Here is a 23,481-nt window from a genome sequence, read left to right as displayed (position 1 = left end):
CTGCCGGATCCGGAAATCTGTGTGCAAACGTATAGCATTTGTAGACGGATCCGTCTAACAAATGCATTGAAACACCGGATCCGTCTCTCCGGTGTCATCCAGAAAAACGGATCCGGTATTTACATTTTTTTGCAATTTTATAGGTCTGCGCGTGCCGGAACACTTGGTGCCGGATCCGGCATTGATGCATTTCAATGGAAAATAATTCCAGATCCGGCTTCCCGGACGGAGAAAATACCGCAACATGCTGCGGTATTTTCCCCGGCCAAATATCGTAAGAGTGACTAAAGACATCCTGATGCATACTGAACAGATTGCTCTCCATTCAGAATGCATTTTTTCTGGTATTGAGCCCCTAGGACGGAACTCAATACCGGAAAAGAATAACGCTAGTGTGAAAGTACCCTTAAAGAAGCTCAGTGGTCAGGTGTCGCTCAGGACCATGTGACTGCTGAGGCCAGTAAACGCCTGAAGTTGTCACGTGAACATGGACGTCATCCCTTCTAGTCTGCGGGAAATCAGAAGCAGCGGAGGGGGAGCCGTAATGGGTGCTGAAACGGAGGGACTTTCAATAGGTGACAGTTTTTTTTAAAGCAGTTTTCTGGTGGTTTCAATTTTCTTTTTTGAGGGATCGGAAATCCCTCTTAAAGCAACCCTATGACTGGGGAGTGAGCAGAACACTTACCCGGTGCCCTCCTTTTCAATCTGCTAATTCTCAGGGTCCTCCTCTGCCACCCAAGATGGTCTCACCAAGACTATCTGCTACACACTGTGCGTCAGGAGTCCAAGGCTCCTCCTTGTTTGTCCAGCCCTGCTTCTGGATTGGCCAGCACTGTTCAATCCTGGCCAATCCAAGAGCAGCAGGAAGTGTCTTCATCTACCGAATGCACAGTGAGAAGAAGAGGCCATCTTGGATGGCAGCAGAGGAGCCTGGGAATTAATGGATCTGCAGCTAAAAAGATGAAGAGGGGGGACCCCAGGTAATCGGGTTTTTTTTTTCCTTGAACTGGACGATCACTTTAAAAGAATTTAGCAGAACATTTCTGTAAATGCAAAAGCCATGTGCCTAATTATATGGGTGTATCATCCCTTTAGATCAGGGATGCCCAACCTGCGGCCCTCCAGCTACAGCTATTAGGGCATGTTGGGAGTTGTAGTTTTGCAACAGCTGGAGGGCCGCAGATGGAGCATCCCTGCCTTAGATCACATACATTCTCTTTGGGATAAGTATATTTCCCTTTAATTCTCATATTAAACAACACACAACAAATGCCAAACCAAATAATCTGTAATCTCAGCCCCACGATTAGATGGCGCCTATAAACCTCATAGCATATAAGCCATCTGCACACAGGTGCGGGCGAACGCACATATGATCCGCACAAATTTCCTTGCAGATTTATGTGCGTTTCTGCATCAAAATCTGCAATGTCTAACAGCAGTTTTTAGGGCGGATTTGATACAGATCTCGCGTTTCCACTTAGGCCTCATGCACACGACCGTTCTGTTTTTTTGCGGTCCCCAAATTGCGGATCCGAAAAACAGGGAAGCCGCCCGTGTGCCTTCCGCAATTTGCTGAACGGAACAGGCGGACCATTGTAGAAATGCCTATTCTTGTCCGCAAAACAGACAAGAATAGGACATGTTATATTTTTTTTGCAGGGCCACGGATCGGAGCAACGGATGCGGACAGCACATGGAGTGCTGTCAGCATCTTATGCGGCCCCATTGAAGTGAATGGGTCCGCACCCGAGCCGCAAAAACTGTGGACCAGAACAACGGTCGTGTGCATGAGGCTTTAAAAGGGAGAAATCCGCAGCTAAAACAGGAAACATAATTGATCTGCTGGAGATTTTAAAATCCGCAATTAGGTCAATTTCTGCACTGAAAAATCTGCAAAGTGTACTTGGAATTGTGTAATCTCATACACTTAGCTGGACTGTAACACGCTGCGGTTTTTCTGCACGTGAATCCGCACGGAAAAAGAAAATGTATTCCACAACGTGTGCACAGGCTACAACCCTCGGGTGAAGAGGGTGAGGACCCTTTTATAGGAAATGTCTACTGAAAATTGATTATTGCTGTGTTTTCAGGACCAAAGGTGTAACTATAGGGGGTGTAGAGGTTGCAGTGGGCCCCTGGGTCCCGATGCTTGATGGAGGGCCAATGGCCACTCTACCACATAGGAGAACAACAGTATCATAAATGAAAAATGATTGTGAGGGGCCCTGGTAGAGATTAGGCATAGTAGGCCGGAAGCTTCAAGTTATTTTCCAGATATGGAGGAAAAGGGTTAAAATCTAAAAACAATTTCTGGTCCTTAAAAGTTGTCCATATGGCTGCCAAAGAGCCTTCTGTGGCACTATTCATATACGATAATTTTTTGTCAAGTACAATATTACACATGTGGTATATGTATTCCATGCATATATTATACAGTACATGGTATATAGTAGTCATGTATGATTTCTACCATATCTTAGCTTACAAAATAATACTGTAAAATAAATATATATGGTTTCAACCTATGGACAATGATGTGGTGGCAATAGTGGTTTATGAGACCACTGACTGCCCCCCTCCCCACCAGAAACAGCGCCACCCTTGTCCGTAGGCTATGTCTGGTATTGCAGCTCAACCTCATTCAAGTAATTAGTGACAAAGTGACCATTTAAATTTCTTTTTCACCCCAGTACCAAACTACACTGAAAAGGTAAAGGGGTTGTCCATGACTGGAAGTAGATTTTGGGGGAGATTTATCACGAGGAGAATTTGTTGAGGTCAGTCTTCTTGAGTCTGCATTTCCATCATTTGCAACAAATGTATCAAGCATTGCATGTTGTTTAATAAATTTGATGCATATTTATAAATGTATGCATATTTACATATTTTTACTTTTGTTCCTCCAGTTTGTAGGCCGCACCCTTACTAGAGTGAGGTTGTGCCATTTTTTGCAGGATTATAAAAAAAATCGTATTTGTTAAATTTGATTTACACCTACTCACCTGGCTAACCATTCTCAATTTCCCACCCACCTATCAAAAGTAATGAGAGTGATGACAAATAAAAAAAAAAAAAGTTGCACTTTTTTTGGAAAAATGGTGTGTGCCAAAACTTGAATTATTTTTTTACGCCATAAAACTGGCATGAGGAGCTCAATATATTCATGCCTTTGTGTCTTTTACATAAAACTGTGCTATTCTTCTCCTTGGGCTGCAATACCAGATACAGCCCATGGGCAAAAGTGGCGCTGTTTCTGGGAACAAAGCTGACCTTTATTCTAGAAAGTAGAAAGTTCCTCAATAGTTTTATTATTGTATTTACTTCAAATTTGCCTGTGATCCATTTTGCTATCACAATGGAAGAGATCGGTTAATCAAAATGTGCCAGAATCCAGTCACAAATTGTGTAAAATCAATCTGTTTTAGACAAATTTTATACCTAACATTTGGCAGTGTTGAAAAAAAAAAATGGGTGTGGTGAAGAAGCGCTGTAAAGTGCGCCAAATTTATTAAAACCGTGTTGAACTTTTTGGAATTAAATCTTGGTGAATATGTATAGTAGGCATGATGTGGAGTAGAGGAAGGTGTTAAACATGCCTATGGAGGTGAGGCAAATTTATCATTCACTACCCTGGGCTCACTTTGTCACAAGCTCTACTCATTCAATTATTATTAATGTCTATTTTAACCAGTTTGAAAGTTTTCACCATTCTACCCTAACTGCCAAGGGCACACTACATGGTTTCCTTTAATATGTTCAACTTTTGGTAACATCACCATATTCCCAACAGAGCTAAAACATAACAATAGTTCCAATTTTTTTACAAGAATGTCCCACAAAGTGTAGAGCAAATGGCCAATTTCCTTCCAGTGGCAAGTTCATTAAAAAAAAAATACAGTCTAATACATAAATGCTGCCAGGACTCATAAAGAAAGCCTGTGACTGTGAGTCCTGCTTTCCCCCTACCCACTTATAGAGAAAGCCTGTGAGTCTTGCTTCTCCACCCTCTCACAGATAAAGCCTTTGACTCCTTGTTACCTCCCGCTCATAAAGAATGCCTGTGAATCTTGCATCACCTGCCCACTCATAGAGAAAGCCTCTGAGTCCTGCTTCCACTTCCTACTCATAGATAAAGTCTGTTAGTCCTGCTTCCACTTCCCACTCATAGAGAAAGCCTCTGAGTCCTGCTTCCACTTCCTACTCATAGATAAAGTCTGTTAGTCCTGCTTCCACTTCCCACTCATAGAGAAAGCCTGTGCATCCTGCTTCCCCCTCCCAGTCATAGAGAAAGCCTGTGAATCCTGCTTCCACTTCCCACTCATAGAGAAAGCCTCTGAGTCCTGCTTCCACTTCCCACTCATAGATAAAGCCTGTGAATCCTTCTTCCCCCAGGCAATCCTAGTGAAAGCTTGTGAATCCTGCTTCTCCACCCATGCAGAAGAAAAATTTGACTCCTGTTACCTCCCACTCATAGAGAAAACCTGTGAGTCCTGCTTTCCCGACCCAATCATGGATAAAGTCCTACTTCCCCTAACCCTCTTAAGAGAAAACCTGTGAGTTCTGCTTTTAGCACCCACTCATATGGAAACCCTATGGGTCCTGCTTCCCCTCACCCACATAGCAAAAACCTGTAAGTTCTGGTTCCCCACCCACTGATACAGAAAGCCTGTGAGTCCTGATTCCCCTGTCCCTTGATAGAAAGTCTGTTAGTTCTGCTTCCTGCCCACTCATACAGAAAGCCTGTAAGTCCTGCTTCTCTTGCTCACTCATAAAGAAAACCTATGCTCTGCTTCCCCGACTAATCATAGATAAAGCCTGTGAGTCCTGCTTCCCCGACTAATCATAGATAAAGCCTGTGAGTCCTGCTTCCCCGACTAATCATAGATAAAGCCTGTGAGTCCTGCTTCCCCGACTAATCATAGATAAAGCCTGTGAGTCCTGCTTCCCCGACTAATCATAGATAAAGCCTGTGAGTCTTGCTTCCCCGACTAATCATAGATAAAGCCTGTGAGTCCTGCTTCCCCGACTAATCATAGATAAAGCCTGTGAGTCCTGCTTCCCCGACTAATCATAGATAAAGCCTGTGAGTCCTGCTTCCCCGACTAATCATAGATAAAGCCTGTGAGTCCTGCTTCCCCGACTAATCATAGATAAAGCCTGTGAGTCCTGCTTCCCCGACTAATCATAGATAAAGCCTGTGAGTCTTGCTTCCCCGACTAATCATAGATAAAGCCTGTGAGTCCTGCTTCCCCGACTAATCATAGATAAAGCCTGTGAGTCCTGCTTCCCCGACTAATCAGAGATAAAGCCTGTTAGAGTTATTGCCCTATCCTCATACAATGACTGACAGTTCTTCCTGTATACAAAGTCAGACAAGAAAAGCTGTCACTGACTGTGGGTGATGAAAAAAGGACTCACAGGCTTTATGAGACCTGGCAGCGGATAACTAGCATTTTACATTAAAATACTGAATGAAATCCTAGAAAACTATATATCCCCAAGCTTAGCTCTTTTATCATCTACTGCCCTCAGTTTGGAGACCTGACAAAGGCACTTTTACAGCGGCATGATCACTAGAGCAAAATTGCCCTTTAGGTGATGCTACCGCTTTAATTAGAAGTAAAATGTTTTATCCATACAGAATATAATTCTCTCTCCTCCTTATATCTCTGAATAAGTTTACACTGATAAATATTAATCCGTAGAAAAATAAAAACAAGCTCTTATGTCACACGTCTCCATAGTTAAAAAGTAGAATTCTGCCTTTTCCTTCTTAATAAAATACATTTCCCTTCACAGAAGAGTATTATCGGGTAAAGAGCGGCAGAGTATAGGCCCACAGCTCCTGGGATCTGCCCCTAGAACTCATACATAAACTCATTAAAAAAATGGGATTGTAAATCGACTAGGGGGAATGTCTAGTCCACTGTTCAACCAGATTTCGTGAATGATTTGTTCTCGACGTTCTATGCGTTCCGCGAGGTCTGCTGCGTCTTCTGTGCAATGGACGGGACGGGACGTTTTGCATAACTCACGGAACTCTTGGGAAAAGTGAGACTTGGTTGAAGCTTCGTCCTCTTCTTCCTCCTCCTCACTGCTGTCTCCATCCGTCTCTTCACAGTCTATCCCTTGCACGATTTGTCCGTTCATTTTCTGGTACCTACGACAGTCCTTCCTCCAAGAGATATGGATCACTAATGCAAAAAGCGTGATGATCAATCCGATGCAAAGACTGCACACAAAGAATAAAGACGCCCTTTCTGGATGATCTAGAGATGTACAATGAGAAGGATACAGAATATACAGTAAGTAGAGTATATAGAAATATACACTCATTAAAGATGGTCTTTATGGTGCTATGGGATTATGGGATGTCACGCCTTATTAGGAATGCATGGGGCCACATAAAGGATCCGAGCTGCTCAAAAGTCACCTCCAAATAGGGTTGTCTCCTGCTGGACCTATGGAACGGGTCTACTGAAGGATCCTCTGATATTCTGGGGGCTGCAATATGAGGTATGTTCATGACGTAAGAGTCATGCTTAATTTCCAATGATAGATAGAAAAATGTGTCTCTCAAATCCTCACCAGTTGTCCAAGTCTAGGGCTAGCCATAAGAAATATCCTATAATGACTTTATTCTACGTTAGACATTGGTCCAAGGACTAACATTTGACTATGCCAAACTGCCAGGATATATTCCTGTATGTATCTGCCATATGAAGGAGTTAACGACATGGTAAAATTCTAAATTTATTGCATTCCTTTAAAAGGAATCTGTCCCCAGAAAATTCACTGTTACACCAGGCGGAGTGCCGTGTAGGACTAGCTCAGCTGAAAGTAATGATACCTTTAACTTAGAGATCTGTTGCTTCATTCTGGAAAAAAAAGCCCGGGTCCAAGCCACTCCGTGCACCTTTGCACCTCCTACTTCCTCTTCAAGCCCCTCCCTCTTCCTAATCGACAGGGCCAGATGAGATGACTATTCAGGAACATGTCCCTCAAGAAGGAGAGGGAGATGCTGGCAGAGGAAGACAACCAGGCAATGGATAGTACATGGTCTTCTCATCCAGAATTAAAATAATTATCAGGATGGGCAAAGATAAGATCAATAATAGTCTAAGGACCTTTTTGCACGGGCCAACAGGGCAGGCAATGTTTGGGAACAAACATTCATAGGAGCATCCATTCCTAATCATTGCCACTTTGATTGGGAATGTATGGGGATGAACAATCGTTAGTGCGATCATTTTTCCCCATACCGATCCCTGTTTGCATAAGCCAATGTGGTGCCACCTGAAAGATACAATAACCCAAGTGCTTGTTCATTTGTTGACTGCAATGCAATTATGAGGAACAGTCGTTTGTACAGATTATAATCCCCAATGTTTGTCCCGCTATGTAAAAGGGCCTTAAAAGACAGCTATAGAAGGGAGCAGAGTTAGGAGGATCTCAGGTGGACCCTGGCTTGTGTCTGGCCACTGTGTTTAGATTTATTGCAGGAATCTTTACATATCTCATGGCGATCAGCGGTTATTGTCTCGGGGAAGCTGTTAGCGGTTTTCCTTCAGGCAGGTTTATGCTGGTTATATGATGAGGCATCAGACCTCCAACCCGTGAAATTGTACAACGAATATCCGATTTTCTCTGATCAGGAGATACAACAGCCCAGACTGAACTTAGGTTGTTAAATATCTGAAATCTTTACTTCACAGCACATACTTATAGGGCTTTTTGGGGGTGGGAGCATATTTGGCAAGATACAACTGAAACTTTGTTAAACAATACTGGTATCTGCTATATACAATATATGAGAAGGGTTATTTTACATGTTGAACAGGTTTACTCTACATGCTAATACGTTGAATGACTTGTCATAGGTTACTGTCATTGTATGGGAGGTGAGATGTTAAATAGCCTTTTGTTAAGGGAGGCTGCTATTGTGTCCAGCAACTGGCAAAGGGTGTGAGATGTGCTAATTCGGGGTACTGCATTCCACAAGAGATGAGGCTTGTATAATCTATGTCTAATCTGTGATGTATCAATAGTAAAATTATGAAAAATCCCTTTCAGAAGCTATGTCTTGCCAGACATCTTCCCTGCAAAGAAAATGTAGCATCACATGGCAACCGTTTAAATATATGCATGGATGTGCCAGGTCCACCAGAGCAAGAGCCACTCTGATGACACATCACCTCAAACTCTCTCCATGACATCCAGATTCTCTAATTCAGAGTCTCTCAACTCCGGTCCTCGGGACCCACCTACCAGTCATGTTTTCAGGATTTCCTTAGTATTGAGCAGGTGATCTAATTAGTGTCCATGCATCAGGACCACAGGTATTCATTCTGTGGGATACTCTCAAATCCTGACCGGTAGGTGGGTCCCGAGGACAGGTATGCACCTAGCCTTTCTACTGCCTGAACCGAAAACTGAAACGATGCCAATTTCTTAACCTAACCCCTTTGCTACAATGAAAGCGCTCATTGCCCATTGCCCTTCTGCTTCCCCCTACCTGGTGCTGCCTGAGGCGATCGCCTCACCTGGCCTCATTGGTGGTGCACCCCTGTCCGAAGACCGGAGTTGAGAAACCCTGTTCTAATTAGAAAGGAAAGGATTGGAAAGGATCTGCTGCAGTGAGACAACCCTTCTAAATCTACCAGGCCTACAAGTCAGCCCACTACTATAGTCATTTCCTTTGAAATACCCTTACCTCTTACATAGGAATACGCTGCAAGAAGGTCACTGAAGAAGAGTCCGTCCTTGCTGGGAAGCCGTGATTCTGAGAGGTCAGGTTTGATATCTGCGGTAAAAGAAGATGTAAAAGAATCACATGAAGTACAGTAGATTCCAGACGCTGACGTGTCCTCCTCAGCCATTGTAGATGACTAGAATGGTTTATACCCAAATTATACATAATCCATGAAATGAGGCGTGTCAGCGTGATGAAAAGCACATTCTGATCATACTTTAGTATCAAGTAGTAGGTAAATAGGGGAGAGGCAGTAAGCTCTAGAGACGGGCAATGCAAGCTAACCATGCCGTACATGCAATTCACCACTAGCCAGTATAGGGTTCGTACACTACATTTCACACATACTGTCAAGTATGTATATGTTCTGCTTTGGTATGGTGAATATGTGTACAATGATTAGAATTACTGTATTATTTCAGCATTATTTTTCCGAGAGAAGCCTAAATTTGCAGCCATTCAGCGATCACCTGTGATCTACTGCAGAACCTGGTAGCATTTGCTGCAGCGCCACCACAGGAGGAACAAGGCATTACACAGTGCCCACATTACACAGAGCAATGCTCATTGCTGCTGTCTTCTGTCCAAAATGTAGGACACCCCTATGTGAACTCAAAATATTCTAATGGGATATTTTTAAAACTGTTTTTCTAAGCTAGACAATTCCTTGAAGCTGTTGATATATGTAAGATCCATTGACTATCTGTTGAAAGGAGAAGCATGGATCAGTCATGTTGGACTTCGAATTAACCTTTCGTTTGTTCTCCTGGTGTTTGATCGTTGTTTACTCCCCCTACCAGTACACATGAATGCTCTGCTGATCACAGCATGTATGTTCATGGGGAAATTGCAAGACCCTTGTCAACACTGCTCCCAGCACAGCTCTCGTGTTGGAGACCCAGCAATTCCCTTGGAGACTAAAGGGGCCAAAATAACGTCCCTCTGTGTAATATCATGAGACCACTAGTATAACTGACATGTCTTTTTTGGGGCCCTGTGAATATTCTGGAGCTTCAATTTATCCCTCAAAAGTTGAGATACCAAGCAGAAATGATGGACAATCTATTGGTCACAGCATGGTCTTCTCTATTAAAGGTAAAAACCAGAGATGCAGTAGCTATAAACCATCTGATCTCTGCTACAGGCTGAAGCAAACTGCCCAAAGACCTGCGCACTCAAAAAGCAAAGATTGTACCTGATAAATAGGCTATAATATACAGATAACAAATGTAATCTTACATCCCAAAACCTCTGATGAGGGTGGACGTGCTAGACCTCAGATGTTATTCTGATCTAGTGCAAAGAAAGGGGTTTATGGGGTACTCTCTGGCTGACACTGTTAATAGGGTACTCTCAGGCTGACACTGTTTATAGGGTACTCTCTGGCTGACACTGTTCATAGGGTACTGTCTGGCTGACACTTTATAGGGCACTCTCTGGCTGACACTGTTCATAGGGTACTCTCTGGCTGACACTGTTTATGTGGTACAGTCTGGCTGACACCACTGTTTATGTGGTACTGTCTGGCTGACACTGTTTATTGGGTACTCTCTGGCTGACAATGTTTATAGGGCACTCTCTGGCTGACACTGTTTATAGGGTACTCTCTGGCTGACACTTTATAGGGTACTCTCTGGCTGACTGTTTATGTGGTACTCTCTGGCTGACTGTTTATGTGGTACTGTCTGGCTGACACCACTGTTTATGTGGTACTGTCTGGCTGACACCACTGTTTATGTGGTACTGTCTGGCTGACACTGTTTATAGGGCACTCTCTGGCTGACACTGTTTATAGGGTACTCTCTGGCTGACACTGTTTATGTGGTACTGTCTGGCTGACACTGTTTATAGGGTACTCTCTGGCTGACACTGTTTATAGGGTACTCTCTGGCTGACACTGTTTATAGGGTACTCTCTGGCTGACACTGTTTATAGGGTACTCACTGGCTGACACTGTTTATAGGGCACTCTCTGGCTGACACTGTTTATAGGGCACTCTCTGGCTGACACTGTTTATAGGGTACTCACTGGCTGACACTGTTTATAGGGTACTCTCTGGCTGACACTGTTTATAGGGTACTCACTGGCTGACACTGTTTATAGGGCACTCTCTGGCTGACACTGTTTATAGGGTACTCTCTGGCTGACACTGTTTATAGGGCACTCTCTGGCTGACACTGTTTATAGGGCACTCTCTGGCTGACACTGTTTATAGGGTAAGTCTGGCTGACCAGTGGCGTATCTAGAAATGACTGGGCCCTGAGACACATTTTTTAACGGACCCCCCCCAGCAAGTTCTTCGCAACCCCCTCCTCACTTGCAACTCCCCACTCCTGTGGCTATTCAAGATCGCTCTCTCAGACCAGGCCCGGCAGCTACTCTGTCTCTTTCCTACAGTGTCATCGTCATTGTATAATACTAAAATATTTTAGTCCTCCTCCTGGGTGGGCCCCTTCTGAGTTTGGGCCCCAAAGCAGTCGCCTCCCCTGCTTCTCCTATACCTGCGCCCCTGTGGCTGACACCGTTTATGGGATACTCTCTGGCTGACCCTGTTTCTGGGGGTCACTCTGGCACTGTTATTTGAGGCAATCTGGCACTGAGAATGGGGCATTTTGGCATAGCAAATGAAGATATTTGGGTTGTAATTATATTAGCATGGGTAACGGTTGAAGGCAATTTTTTTAATTTTTTGGGGGGAAGCTTGTCATGAGAAGGAGAAATGACTGCGTATAAATACAGTGGAAAAACTGACAAATCCTGTATCATGCCATGCACAATAACTGGCTCTGCATGCAGCATGCAAGCTAAAGCACTAGTTAGGCTGGGGCTATGTGGAGACTTTGGCGTCGTGGAACCAATGATCTTTATGTAGTAGTGCAGCCTGAAAACATAATAGAACGAAATAGGGTTTGATCGCAACTCACATGTTTGTTTGACCCCAGAATCTGTGGTTGCGGCAACCCTATTCAATTCCATTATGCTTTGAGGCTGCCCTGCTACACAGAGATCTTGCCATGTAGCCCCAGCCGTAAAAAGGGGTTGTCTTACTTCAGCAAATAGCATGTAGAGGAAGTTATTACAAGCCACATACTAATGTATTGTGATTGTCCATATTGCTTCCTTTGCTGACTGGATTCATTTTACAGTTCTTGTTTCCATGAATACGACCACCCTGTAATCCAGCAGCGGTGGCCGTGCTTGCACACTATAAAAAAAAAAAGCACTAGCCTATGTGCTGTCCCATGGTCCCAGCCACCAGAGAGACCATTGCTTTTTCCTATATTGTGCAGGCACGACCACCGCTGCTGGATTGCAGGGTGGTCGTAACCATGGAAATGAGCAGTGTATAATGTGATGGAAAAATAAATCAAGCTAGCAAAGGAAGCAATATGGACAATCACAATACATCAGTAAGTGTCTTGTATTAACTTCCTCTACATGATAAATGCCACTTGCTTTAGGGAGAGAACCCCTTTAACTATACAAATAGGGCTCCTTTCAAATCTGCATTTAGAAATCTGGCAGGCTGTTCCAGATAATGCTGCGAACCACCGGATCCCCTTTGACTATAAAAGTATCCGATGGGGATCCGGACGCTTTCTGGCATAAATGCTGACTTTTGGGCAGACAAAAAAATCCTGCATGGGGGGCGTGGCTTGCTCATGGCGGAGTAGGACGCACGGCAGAACAGCTCTCCTGCCACGCGATTGAAATAGACTGCTCTTTCAGCCGTAACCCTTACCAAGCACCCAGAATGGGGAGAAAAACAGCCAAGGGACGGGTGGAGACCGATCATCAGCCGGACCAGGCAGGCATTCAGAAGTTTTTCTGGGACCGAAATCGGCCGATCCAAGTAGGCCGCGTGACATAGTATGCCGCGTCCATTTCTACAAAGTAAAAGAGGCTATCTTGAAAGCAGCCCACCAGGCTGACAAAGTGGAGGTGGATGGATCCCAAGTCCAGGTCATGCCGGACCTCGCTAGGAGAACTCTCCAACTACGCAGGGCAGTTTGCCCCATTCTCACCTTACTAAGGGACAGAGACATCCAATACAGGTGGGGGTTCCCCTTTCAGCTCCATGCTAAGAAGGATGGCAAGTCGGCGATCTTCCGAGACCTGGAAGACCTACCCAAGTTTCTTGAGACCTTCTCACTACCATCTGTCTCCCTCCCAGACTGGCCACCCAGGGAGCAATGGTCCGTGATATCTCCCAGAGTAACGAGGCAGAGGAAGTCGCCATGAGGGCTCCGGTGTTCACTTACCTTCCCTTTTTTTCTCCTTCCTTTTATGGACCTTCAACTCCGTCCGCAGAAAAGAGGCAATTCGGGTGTCCAGGTTGAGGGACCTTCTGTGCTCATGGTCGCCTCGTTAAGGTGGTTGGTTGGGGGTCTGCTACTTTCAGTTCTCATTTAAAGTACTCAGTTATCAGTGTGAGGGTTAATCACTATGATGTTTTTTTCTTTTTTCTCTTGTTAGACAGTCTAAACAGAATTCTTGCTGTTGTTCTATAGTGGTGGGAGAGTCGCTGACTTTGTCTGGGCTTTCACTTCTCCCTCTCTAGTTAGGGTAGTGGGACTTGCTCCCGATACTGCTGTTTAGCTTTAAGGCCATAGGTTGATGGCCAATTGGTGTTTTGTATTATCTGTTCGATCCCCTGTTCTGTTCTGTCTTGTCCTGTCTTGTCTTGTCTTGTCTTGTCTTACTATGTCTTGTCTGTCCTGCTCAGCTTCCTTGGTGTTTTCTCCCTTGTGTCCTACTCTTACAACTCAGGATAGTGCATCTGTTCTCTTCTAGTTGCATAGATGATTCCTATTAAGATATGTTCCTTTAACGTCAACGGGTTAAATAACCCTGCTAAAAGGAACCAGTTTTTTTTATAATCTGCATAAACAAAAGGTTTCCATAGCCTTCTTGCAGGAGACTCACTTTAAGTCGGATAATATCCCCTCCTGTAAGAACAGATACTTTACATACTGGGCGCATAGCACGTTCCCGGAGTCTAATCGCTATACACTATCGCTATACACAAATCCGTACCATGTGAGGTTTTGCAAGCTTCTCCCGATGAAATGGGGCGCTACGTTTTTCTTAAAGTGTCTATATGGTTCTCAGGTATTGGTTCTAGCTAACATGTATTTTCCTAACTCAGGTCACTCTCAATTTGCTTCCACGGTACTGTCAGCCTTGGATACCTTTGCCTATGGTGCTCCGATCGTCCTGGGGGGAGATATTATTTTCCACTGGATGCCACGCTACACTCCTCATCAGGTAGGTCCTCTGCCCCGACTGGGGTGGCCCGAGGTTTCCGAAGACACCTACATTCTCTCAGATTAGTTGACATATGGCGCATCTTACACCCTACTGATAAGGACTTCACATTTTACTCTACATCCCACAACATATACGATCGCCTCGACTATATTTTCCTCTCACATTCCCTGCTAGATTTTAATCCCTCAGCAGGTATTGAACCTGCCCTATTTTCTGACCATTCCCTAGTGTGGGTGACTCTTGCTATTGGGAGTCGTACTCGCTCACAATATTCTTGGAAATTGAATGACAATATTCTCAGGGACGCGGTCTGTTTAGCCGATATTTGTTCGTCTATTACGGACTTCTTAGCGGTACATGAAACGGATACTACCAGTCCCACAATTAAATGGGAGACGTTGAAGTGTGTGGTGAGGGGACGGTTCCTCCTACACGCTTCTAGGTTGAAGAAGATTAGGGCCGGAAAGATGGGTGAGCTAATACAAAAATTAGCTGTGCTTGAACGGAGTAATAAGAAATCCCTCTCTGCGGTCGTGTATTAGGAATTATGTGATACTAGAGTAGCCCTCAGGAGATTGATTGACCAGAAATATCTGGGTTTCAGAGATAGGTTTCACAGACTAATGTATGGGCAGGGAGACAAGAGTGGTAAAATGTTGGCCAGAGTACTGAGACCTAAGAATAGCTCCTCTTATATTTCATCTCTTAACCGGAGAGAAGGGGGTAAGATACATTCTACTGGAGACATCTTGAGGGAATTTCGTGCCTACTATACCAAACTATATAATCTAAAGGGAAAGTTCGCAGATCTTCTTCCCGAGGCCCGGCTCCATAAGATCAGGGATTATGTCTCTGGCCTTGTGGGACCCAAGTTGTCCATGGCTCATAGGGAAGCCTTGGAGGAAGCAATCACGACCCAAGAGGTTAGGAGTTCTATTAAAGGTTTAGTGGTTGGTAAGAGTCCTGGACCGGACGGGTTCACCTCCCTGGTGGAGAGTGCTTCCTTCCCGCCACAGGCTCTAACAGCGCAAATTTGTGTTATCTCCAAGCCTGGCAAGGACCCCCTGGCCTGTAGTAGTTATCGCCCGAAATCGATGTTAAGATTTATGCCAAAATACTTGCTGAAAGACTGAAGCCCTACTTGCCTTCGTTGATACATGAGGACCAGACAGGTTTTGTCCCTGGACGAGAAGCCAGAGATAACACCATCTGCTCTCTGGCCAAAGTCCCCCCTCTGCCTCCTCTCGGTTGACGCCGAGAAGGCATTCGATTGGGTGGATTGGTCTTTCATGTCAGAGGTCCTTAGGGCGTTTGGTTTTGGTCCCAACCTGTTATGCAGAATTACTGCTTTATATCACAACCAGAGAGCCCAGGTGAGGGTTAATGGATCTCTGTCGGCCCCATTTCAGATCCATAATGGCACGAGGCAGGGTTGCCCCCTCTCCCCCCTTCTGTACATATTGCTTATGAAGTTTCTGGCTAGAGCTCTTAGAACTAACGATTCCATTAAGGGTTTCCAGGTAGGGGACATGATATCCAAGATCGCCGTATATGCGGACGACCTTCTAATCTTCTGCTCAGACCCGAGGGTCAGTCTTCCTAACGTTTTGAAAGAGTTTGCTCTCTTTGGAGACCTTAGTAATTTTAAGGTCAACCTACATAAGTCTGTGATGCTAAACATTAACCTTCCTGAGTCCCTGGTACGTGACCTACAGTCCTCATTTCCATTTAGATGGTCCTCCAGTCACCTCACATACCTAGGTACGTCTATCCCCTCACGCTTGACATATGTTTTTCCACTCAATTTCACTCCTCTGTTAGAGGAGGTCCGAAGGGATCTGAAGGCTTGGAGGCAACTACCGTTGTCATGGTTTGGGAGAATCCATGCGATCAAAATGAATATCCTCCCTCGGATTCTATATTTGTTTCGCACCATACCGATACCCCTACCTTGTGGGTTTCTTTAAAGACCTTCAGATCTCTGTTCATAAGATTTATTTGGGCGGGTTCCTCCACTAGATAAGGTATGTGCTTTCTGGTTCGTCATAAGCTAAAAGGGGGAATGGGGGTCCCTGATCTCTCCAACTACCACAAAGCTGCAATTTTCTCGTACATCTTGGACTGGTTCCATAGTGGTTCTTCTAAGAGGTGGGTTCAGCTCGAACGGATGGAAATGGATTTACAACCAAAAATGTGCTCTGGCTGGCCAGAACCCTTAGGCCTTCGAAGCTCCCCTTCATAACGGCAGGCGTTCTGAAAGTCTGGGATAAGCACGCGGTGGCTCTAGGGCTTAACACTTTTCCGGGGCCGCTGATTCCCATATTTAACAATCCAGGATTCCCCATGGGGGAGGGCACTCAGAGGGTGCTAGGGCTTCGAAAAGAGGATAACCCACAGGTTAGACCTTTAGATTCGCTTGTTGACCCAGCCTATGGGGGGGCGTGGTTACGATACCACAGCATAAAGAAGTTCCTACAAACACTAGGCCCCTTAGAAAACCTATGTGGGGATCTTACCGCCTTCGAGTCTCTTTGCACCCAGAATACATCACCCACACACATACATCACCCACACACTTAGTGTCTCTGGTCTACGGGCTACTCCAGGAAGGGGGGGGGGGGGCCCTCTCGTCCCTGCCATATGTGGGGGCATGGGAGAGAGAGTTAGGTAAATCCTTCTCTTCCGACCAGTGGGAGAGGGCGCTCACACTGTCTCACAAATCGTCTGTCAGTTGTAGCTTGCAAGAAAAGAACTTTAAGATTCTCTCCAGATGGTACAGAACCCCTGTTCTGTTGTATTCTTTCTACCCCACATGCCCAGATATCTGTTGGCGATGTGAGAGAGAGAAAGGTACTATGGTACACGTTTGGTGGAAGTGTGATCGCATATCCCCATTTTGGAAGAAAATTCATGAGCTGTATGGTCTAGTCAGCGGTAACACCGCAAGGTGGACACCGGAGGGCGCACTATTGTCCATGTTCCCCGGCTCCATCTCCTCCCTGAAGGTGGGTCTCCTGAGATTTTTCGTACAGGCCGCTCGCCTGGTCATCCCTAGACATTGGAAATCTACGGAGACACCACGCTTTGAGGACTGGCTTAACACATTTGAAAAGATACATAGAATGGAGGAGCTCATTGCTGAGGATGGGGGTCAGGAAGTTAAATATCTTAAGATTTGGTCTCCTTGGTTGCTCTTTAAAGGTCTTATCATACGTGGTTGAGCAACATTTCTAGCAATGCATAATACTACTTATTCTGATGGGTTTAGGCACTTCCCTTCTCTTCCCCTTTGTTTCTGTCTGCTTGTGTATATGTTCCCCTGTGTTCTTATTCTTTTCCAGAGTAGGTGTATATCTATTTGCGAACTGTGTCACTTTACTGTTGGACAACCTATATTTGCTATGCACACAATCATTTTCAATATCCTTGTACTGTCAATTCCAGAATTGGTATTTTGCTATGTATTGTGGTTGTATACCTTTGCATTCACAACCTACTCTTGTCCTTAATAAAAGAGATTGAACAAAAAAAAAAATCCTGCATGTCCGTCCAAAAGCCGACATTTCTGCCGGAAAGCGGCCTGATCCCCGTCAGATCCCATTATAGTCAACGGGAATCAGGCGGTTTGTGACATTATCTGGCTCTGCCGGATATGGTGAACCTCCGTCAGGCTGCTTCTCTGCCAGAACAGCCTGCCCAATTTCAAAACGCAGATGTGAAAGGAGCCTATCCCAGTTCAGATCTACATGGAAAGTTGTCAGACTTTGTAAATACTTAGTTTTTCTGGTGTGGCTAAGATTTCAATGTTCTCCACTTATATACATTGCTGCTTTCACATTGTGCTGGTTGCCCTTGGAAACAGACAACAGTTAATGTCCCTTTGCAGTCAGACATGTGACCTCACAGTGCTGTCCCATAATGCACTGCTCTCTACTAACCAGCAGATTTCTAAATCAAGAATGAAGATTAAAACATCATGTAAAGTAAAAGGGTGTTCGGGTATGTAGAAGTTATCCACAAGATAGGGGATAACTGCTTGATTGGAGGTGGTCCGACCACTAGGACCCCAAATGATCATAAGAATGGGGGTCCCGTATCCCCCTTTTGAATGGACCGGCAGTCGAACATGTGCTTTGCGGGGCTGTCAGAGATAGCCGAGATCAGATATCTCCACCGATCCATTGGATAGAGGATAATGTGTTCTTACTGCAATACCCCTTTAAATACCCCTTTAAAATCAACAGATCAAAGTATTTACATAGCGTCTTAACATTTTACATAGAATTAACTTGACTATTGTAAATTCCTATCCTAAAGCAGACACTCCCCTTAGGGTGGGTTCACACTAGCGTTAGGGATTCCGCTATGGCTTTCCGTTATAACACGGTTATAACGCAAAATAACGGAATCCATAAGACGGAAGGACGGATCCGGTCTTCGGCCCATAGACTTGTATTATGACGGAATGCAAAACGGAAGCTTTTAAAAGGCATTCAGTTTGCTCTCCGTCCTAATAGAAGTCTATGGGAATCAAAACGGAAAATGGAAAAAAGTCGACAGGACTTTGTTTTCAGTGTTGCATAACGGGACCCAGACGGATCCGTTATGCTTTTCCATAGACTTCTATTAGGACGGAGAGCAAACGGAATGCCTTTTAAAGGCTTCCGTTTTGCATTCCGTCTGGGCATTCCGTTATTTTCCCTTATAGCCATGTTATAACGGTAAGCCATAATGGAATCCCTAACGCTAGTGTGAACCTACCCTTAAAAGCTTGGATTTGCCAAGAATTATGAACCTCACGTATGAAAATAGTCCAAGAGAAAATGTGGCCTTGTTGCCCATAGCAACCATTCAGTTTCAATTTCATTTTCTGGAGTATGCTGGGAAAATGAAATGTGGACATGACTGGTTGCTATGGGTAACAAGGTCATTGATTTCCGCTGAGACGCCTGATAGATGAGGTCATATTCCTGCAAGACTGTCTTCTAAGACATGCAAATATGGGGGGAAGTGTGCAGAAATGACAAAACACAATTCCTGACCATAGATTCACGAATATTATATCACATTCACTTGCCAAATATCAATGGAGAAGAAATATCAAAACTGGTGTTAAGGAAAAGTGGCTAAGTGGCCCATAGCAACCAATCAGAATCTACCTTTCATTTTCCAAAGGACCTCTGAAAAATGAAAGGTGGAATCTGATTGGTTGCTATGGGCAACTAAGCCACTTTTACTTTACACCAGTTTTGATAAATCTCCATTTTCCCAAAGGGGCAGAGTTATACTAATCTACACTAAAAAGACTTCCCCTAGGCATTTTTGGGTACATTCCTGATTGGAAAGTGGCCGGGCTTATAATGACCCAGGATATTATCAATGTTCTGTGCTCACAGCAACCATTTTATCTGAAATGCTGCCATATTGTTTGTTCCCTAGGAATTAGCTTCTCAAAATTGACAGAAATAGCTTTCCTAATTCTGTCAATAACAAAAAAATATCAAAAAAACATATATACTTTCCAATATGCTGACAAGCTATTGCAAGAGTCACCACCAATATGGCAGTACTTCCTGTTGTCAGAAGAGATCACCACAAAAAGTAAAAAAATAAAAAGAAAAGTGTAGCAAATTCAGTAATCTAAAGCTGGCCATAGCTGTGAGATGACCTAAGCCAGCAGCTATCTCTCCTGATGCCGCCATACACATGCATGCTCGGCCTCCTCTGTCGGGCAGCTTACCTCTGCGAGTACAAATGGATCAGGAATGTTGAAATGTTGAAATCCAACATGCCTGACTTTTCTCTCCCCTGATATCTACCATCAGGAGGCCCCCAAACATACAGTATTAGTTTGTCGGCCGATCCCAGCATAATTGGCAGGTTTAGCCATCATACAATATAATCGGAAAGTTTTCAGACCCTTTGACTTTTTTCACATTTTGTTATGCCGCGGCAACAATTTAAATTTTTCCCCATCATTCTGCACTCAATACCCCATAATGAAATAGTGAAAACTAAATTTTAGAAATCTTTGCTAATTTATTGTAAAGGAAAAAATGAAATCTTGCATTCAGACCCTTTACTCAGATTGCACACCTGGATTTGGGGATTTTCTGCCATTCTTCTCTGCAGATCCCCTCAAGCTCTGCCAGGTTGGATGGTGATCATCAGTGGACAGCCATTTTCAGGTCTCTCTAGGGATGTTCAATTGGGTTCAAGTCAGGGCTCTGGCTGGGCAACTCAAGGACATTCACAGACTTGTCCCTAATCCGCTCCTGTGTTCTCTAGGCTGTGTGCTTAGGGCCATTGTCTTGTTGGAAGGTAAACCTGTGGCCCAGTCTGAGGTCCAGAGCACTCTGGATCAGGTTCTCATGAAGAATATCTCTGTACTTTGCTCCATTCATTTTCCCACAACTCTGACGAGTCTCCCCATCCCAGCGGCTGAAAAATACCCCCACAGCATGATCCTGCCATCACCCTGCTTCACTGTAGGGATGGTTTTGGGCAGGGGAAGAGCAGTGCCTGGTTTCTTCCAGGCATGTTCCTTAGAATTGAGACCAAAAAGTTAAATCTTGCTTTCATCAGACCAGAGAATCTTGTTTTTGAGAGTCCTTGAGGTGCTTTTTTTTTGTTGCAAACTTTCATGTGTCTTTTACTTAGGATAGGCTTCTTTCCGCCATAAAGATCCAGACTGGTGGAGTGGTGGACCTTCTGGAAGTTTCTCCCATCTGCAGGATCTTTGCAACTCAGCCAGAATGACTATTGGGTTCTCAGTCACTTCTCTAATCAAGACCCTTGTCCCCTTATTACTTAGTTTGGAGGGGTGGCCAACTCTAGGAAGAGTCCTGGTTGTTCCAAATATCTTCCATTTAAGAATTATGGAGGTTACTATGCTCTTCGAAACTTTCAGTGCAGCAGAGATTTTTTATACCCTTATCCAGATACATGTGCCTCCACATAATCCTGTTTCTGAGCCCTACAGGCAGTTCTTTCCTCCTCATGGCTTGGTTTTTGCCTAGATATACCCTCAGCTGTGAGACCTTATATAGACAGGAGACTGACCTTCCAAATCATGTCCAATCAGGTGGACTCTAATCAAGGTGTAGAAAGATCTCAAAGCAAAGGGTCTAAATACTTATGTCCATGTGAAATTTTCCTTTTTCCTTTTTAAATCATTAGAAAAAATGTCTATAATTTTTCACATTGTTTTCACATTTTCATTATGGGTGATTAAAGGGGTTATCCAATGAATAATATAAAAAATCAAAATCAGACCTCATATAGTCCATGACGATACCTTTCTAACAAAGCTAGAACCAGCCCTGTACCTCACATGGATCTAGAGATCTATCCATTCATTGCTCTGCTAGATTTATATCAAGCTGACAGCTCAAGGGGAGGGTCTTTTCTGCTGCAGCTCAGGGGGCGTGTCCATGCTCACCCTATCACAGCTCAGGAGGCAGTTGAAAGAGGAAACTGAGCATGTGCGGCCATCTCAGTGAGCAGGGCGAAGAAATAAGAAATTAAGTGGCGCTATACATAGTAACATAATAAGGCCGAAAAAAGACATTTGTCCATCCAGTTCGGCCTGTCATCCTGCAAGTTGATCCAGAGGAAGGCAAAAAAAAAAACTGTGAGGTAAAAGCCAATTTTCCCCACTTTAGGGGAATAAAAAATTCCTTCCCGACTCCAATCAGGCAATCAGAATAACTCCCTGGATCAACGACCCCTCTCTAGTAGCTATAGCCTGTAATATTATTACACTCCAGAAATACATCCAGGCCCCTCTTGAATTCCTTTATTGTACTCACCATCACCACCTCCTCAGGCAGAGAGTTCCATAGTCTCACTGCTCTTACCGTAAAGAATCCTCTTCTATGTTTGTGTACAAACCTTCTTTCCTCCAGACGTAGAGGATGTCCCCTCGTCACAGTCACAGTCCTGGGGATAAATAGATGATGGGATAGATCTCTGTACTGACCCCTGATATATTTATACGTAGTAATTAGATCTCCCCTCAGTCGTCTTTTTTCTAAAGTAAATAACCCTAATGTTGATGATCTTTCAGGGTACTGTAGTTGCCCATTCCAGTTATTACTTTAGTTGCCCTCCTCTGGACCTTCTCCAGCTCTGCTATGTCTGCCTTGTTCACAGGAGCCAAGAACTGTACACAGTACTCCATGTGTGGTCTGACTAATGATTTGTAAAGTAGTAGGAATATGTTCTCATCACAGGCATCTATGCCCCTTTTGATGCAACCCATTATCTTATTGGCCTTGGCAGCAGCTGCCTGACACTGGTTTTTGCATTTTGCAGCTTAGTTTTCGGTTTATTAAAATTCCTAGATCCTTTTCCATGTCAGTGTTACCGAGTGTTTTACCATTTAGTATGTACGGGTGACTTGCATTATTCCTTCCCATGTGCATAACCTTACATTTGTCAGTGTTAAACCTCATCTGCCACTTCTCTGCCCAAGCCTCCAATCTATCCAGATCCCTCTGTAGCTGTATACTGTCCTCTTCAGTATTAATTACTTTACACAGTTTAGTGTCATCTGCGAAAATTGATATTTTACTGTGCAAGCCTTCTACAAGATCATTAATAAATATATTGAAGAGGATAGGGCCCAATACTGACCCCTGAGGTACTCCACTAGTGACAGTGACCCAATCTGAGTGTGTACCGTTAATAACCACCCTCTGTTTTCTATCCCTCAGCCAGTTACTTACCCCCACACAGATGTTTTCTCCCAGTCCGAGCATTCTCATTTTATATACTAACCTTTTATGTGGTACAGTGTCAAATGCTTTGGAGAAGTCCAGATATACGACATCCATTGATTCGCCGCTGTCAAGTCTAGAACTTACCTCCTCATAGAAACTGATTAAATTAGTTTGGCATGACCGATCCCTCACGAAGCCATGCTGATATGGCGTTATTTGCTTATTTCCGTTGAGATGCTCTAAGATAGCATCTCTCAGAAAACCTTCAAACAGTTTACCCACAACAGATGTTAAACTTACCGGCCTGTAGTTTCCAGGCTCTGTTTTTGGACCCTTTTTGAATATTGGCACCACATTTGCCATGCGCCAATCCTGTGGGACATTCCCTGTCAGTATAGAGTCCGCAAATATCAGAAATAACGGTCTGGCTATGACATTACTTAATTCCCTTAGGATACGGGGGTGTATGCCATCCGGTCCTGGCGATTTGTCTATTTTAATCTTTTTAAGTCGCTGTTGTACTTCTTCCTGGGTCAGACAGGACACTTTTAATGGGGAATTTATTTTTACATTCTGCATGTCATCTGACAGTTTATTTTCCTCAGTGAATACATTGGAGAAAAAAAATATTTAATAGCTTTGCTTTCTCCTCGTCGCTCTCTGTGACTCCCCCCTCATTACTTTTTAAAGGGCCGACACCTTCAGATTTATACTTTTTAACATTTATATAAT

The 23,481-nt window shown here is 44.1% G+C and overlaps 1 protein-coding gene across 3 annotated transcripts in view; it reads right to left on the bottom strand.

Annotated features, from left to right (window-relative positions):
• Positions 1-2,398: 2,398 nt before the first annotated feature.
• Positions 2,399-23,481, bottom strand: part of EVA1C (eva-1 homolog C) — a 113,274-nt gene continuing 92,191 nt past the window's right edge. For 2 of the 3 annotated variants that reach the window (XM_040423193.1, XM_040423194.1), the window contains exons 7-8: positions 8,717-8,806; positions 2,399-6,272 (exon numbers count right to left, since the gene is read on the bottom strand). In XM_040423193.1, the coding sequence (XP_040279127.1) occupies positions 5,884-6,272; positions 8,717-8,806 (479 nt within the window). In that variant the 3' untranslated portion in view covers positions 2,399-5,883. The remainder of the gene's footprint in view (positions 6,273-8,716; positions 8,807-23,481) is intronic. The other variant, XR_005777428.1, reaches the window with a different exon arrangement.

Source organism: Bufo bufo, chromosome 3, assembly GCF_905171765.1.
Source record: "Bufo bufo chromosome 3, aBufBuf1.1, whole genome shotgun sequence".
Taxonomy (NCBI): Eukaryota; Metazoa; Chordata; class Amphibia; order Anura; family Bufonidae; genus Bufo; species Bufo bufo.
Note: the sequence above shows the minus strand (reverse complement) of the source record. Positions and strands in the feature narration are given on the sequence as shown.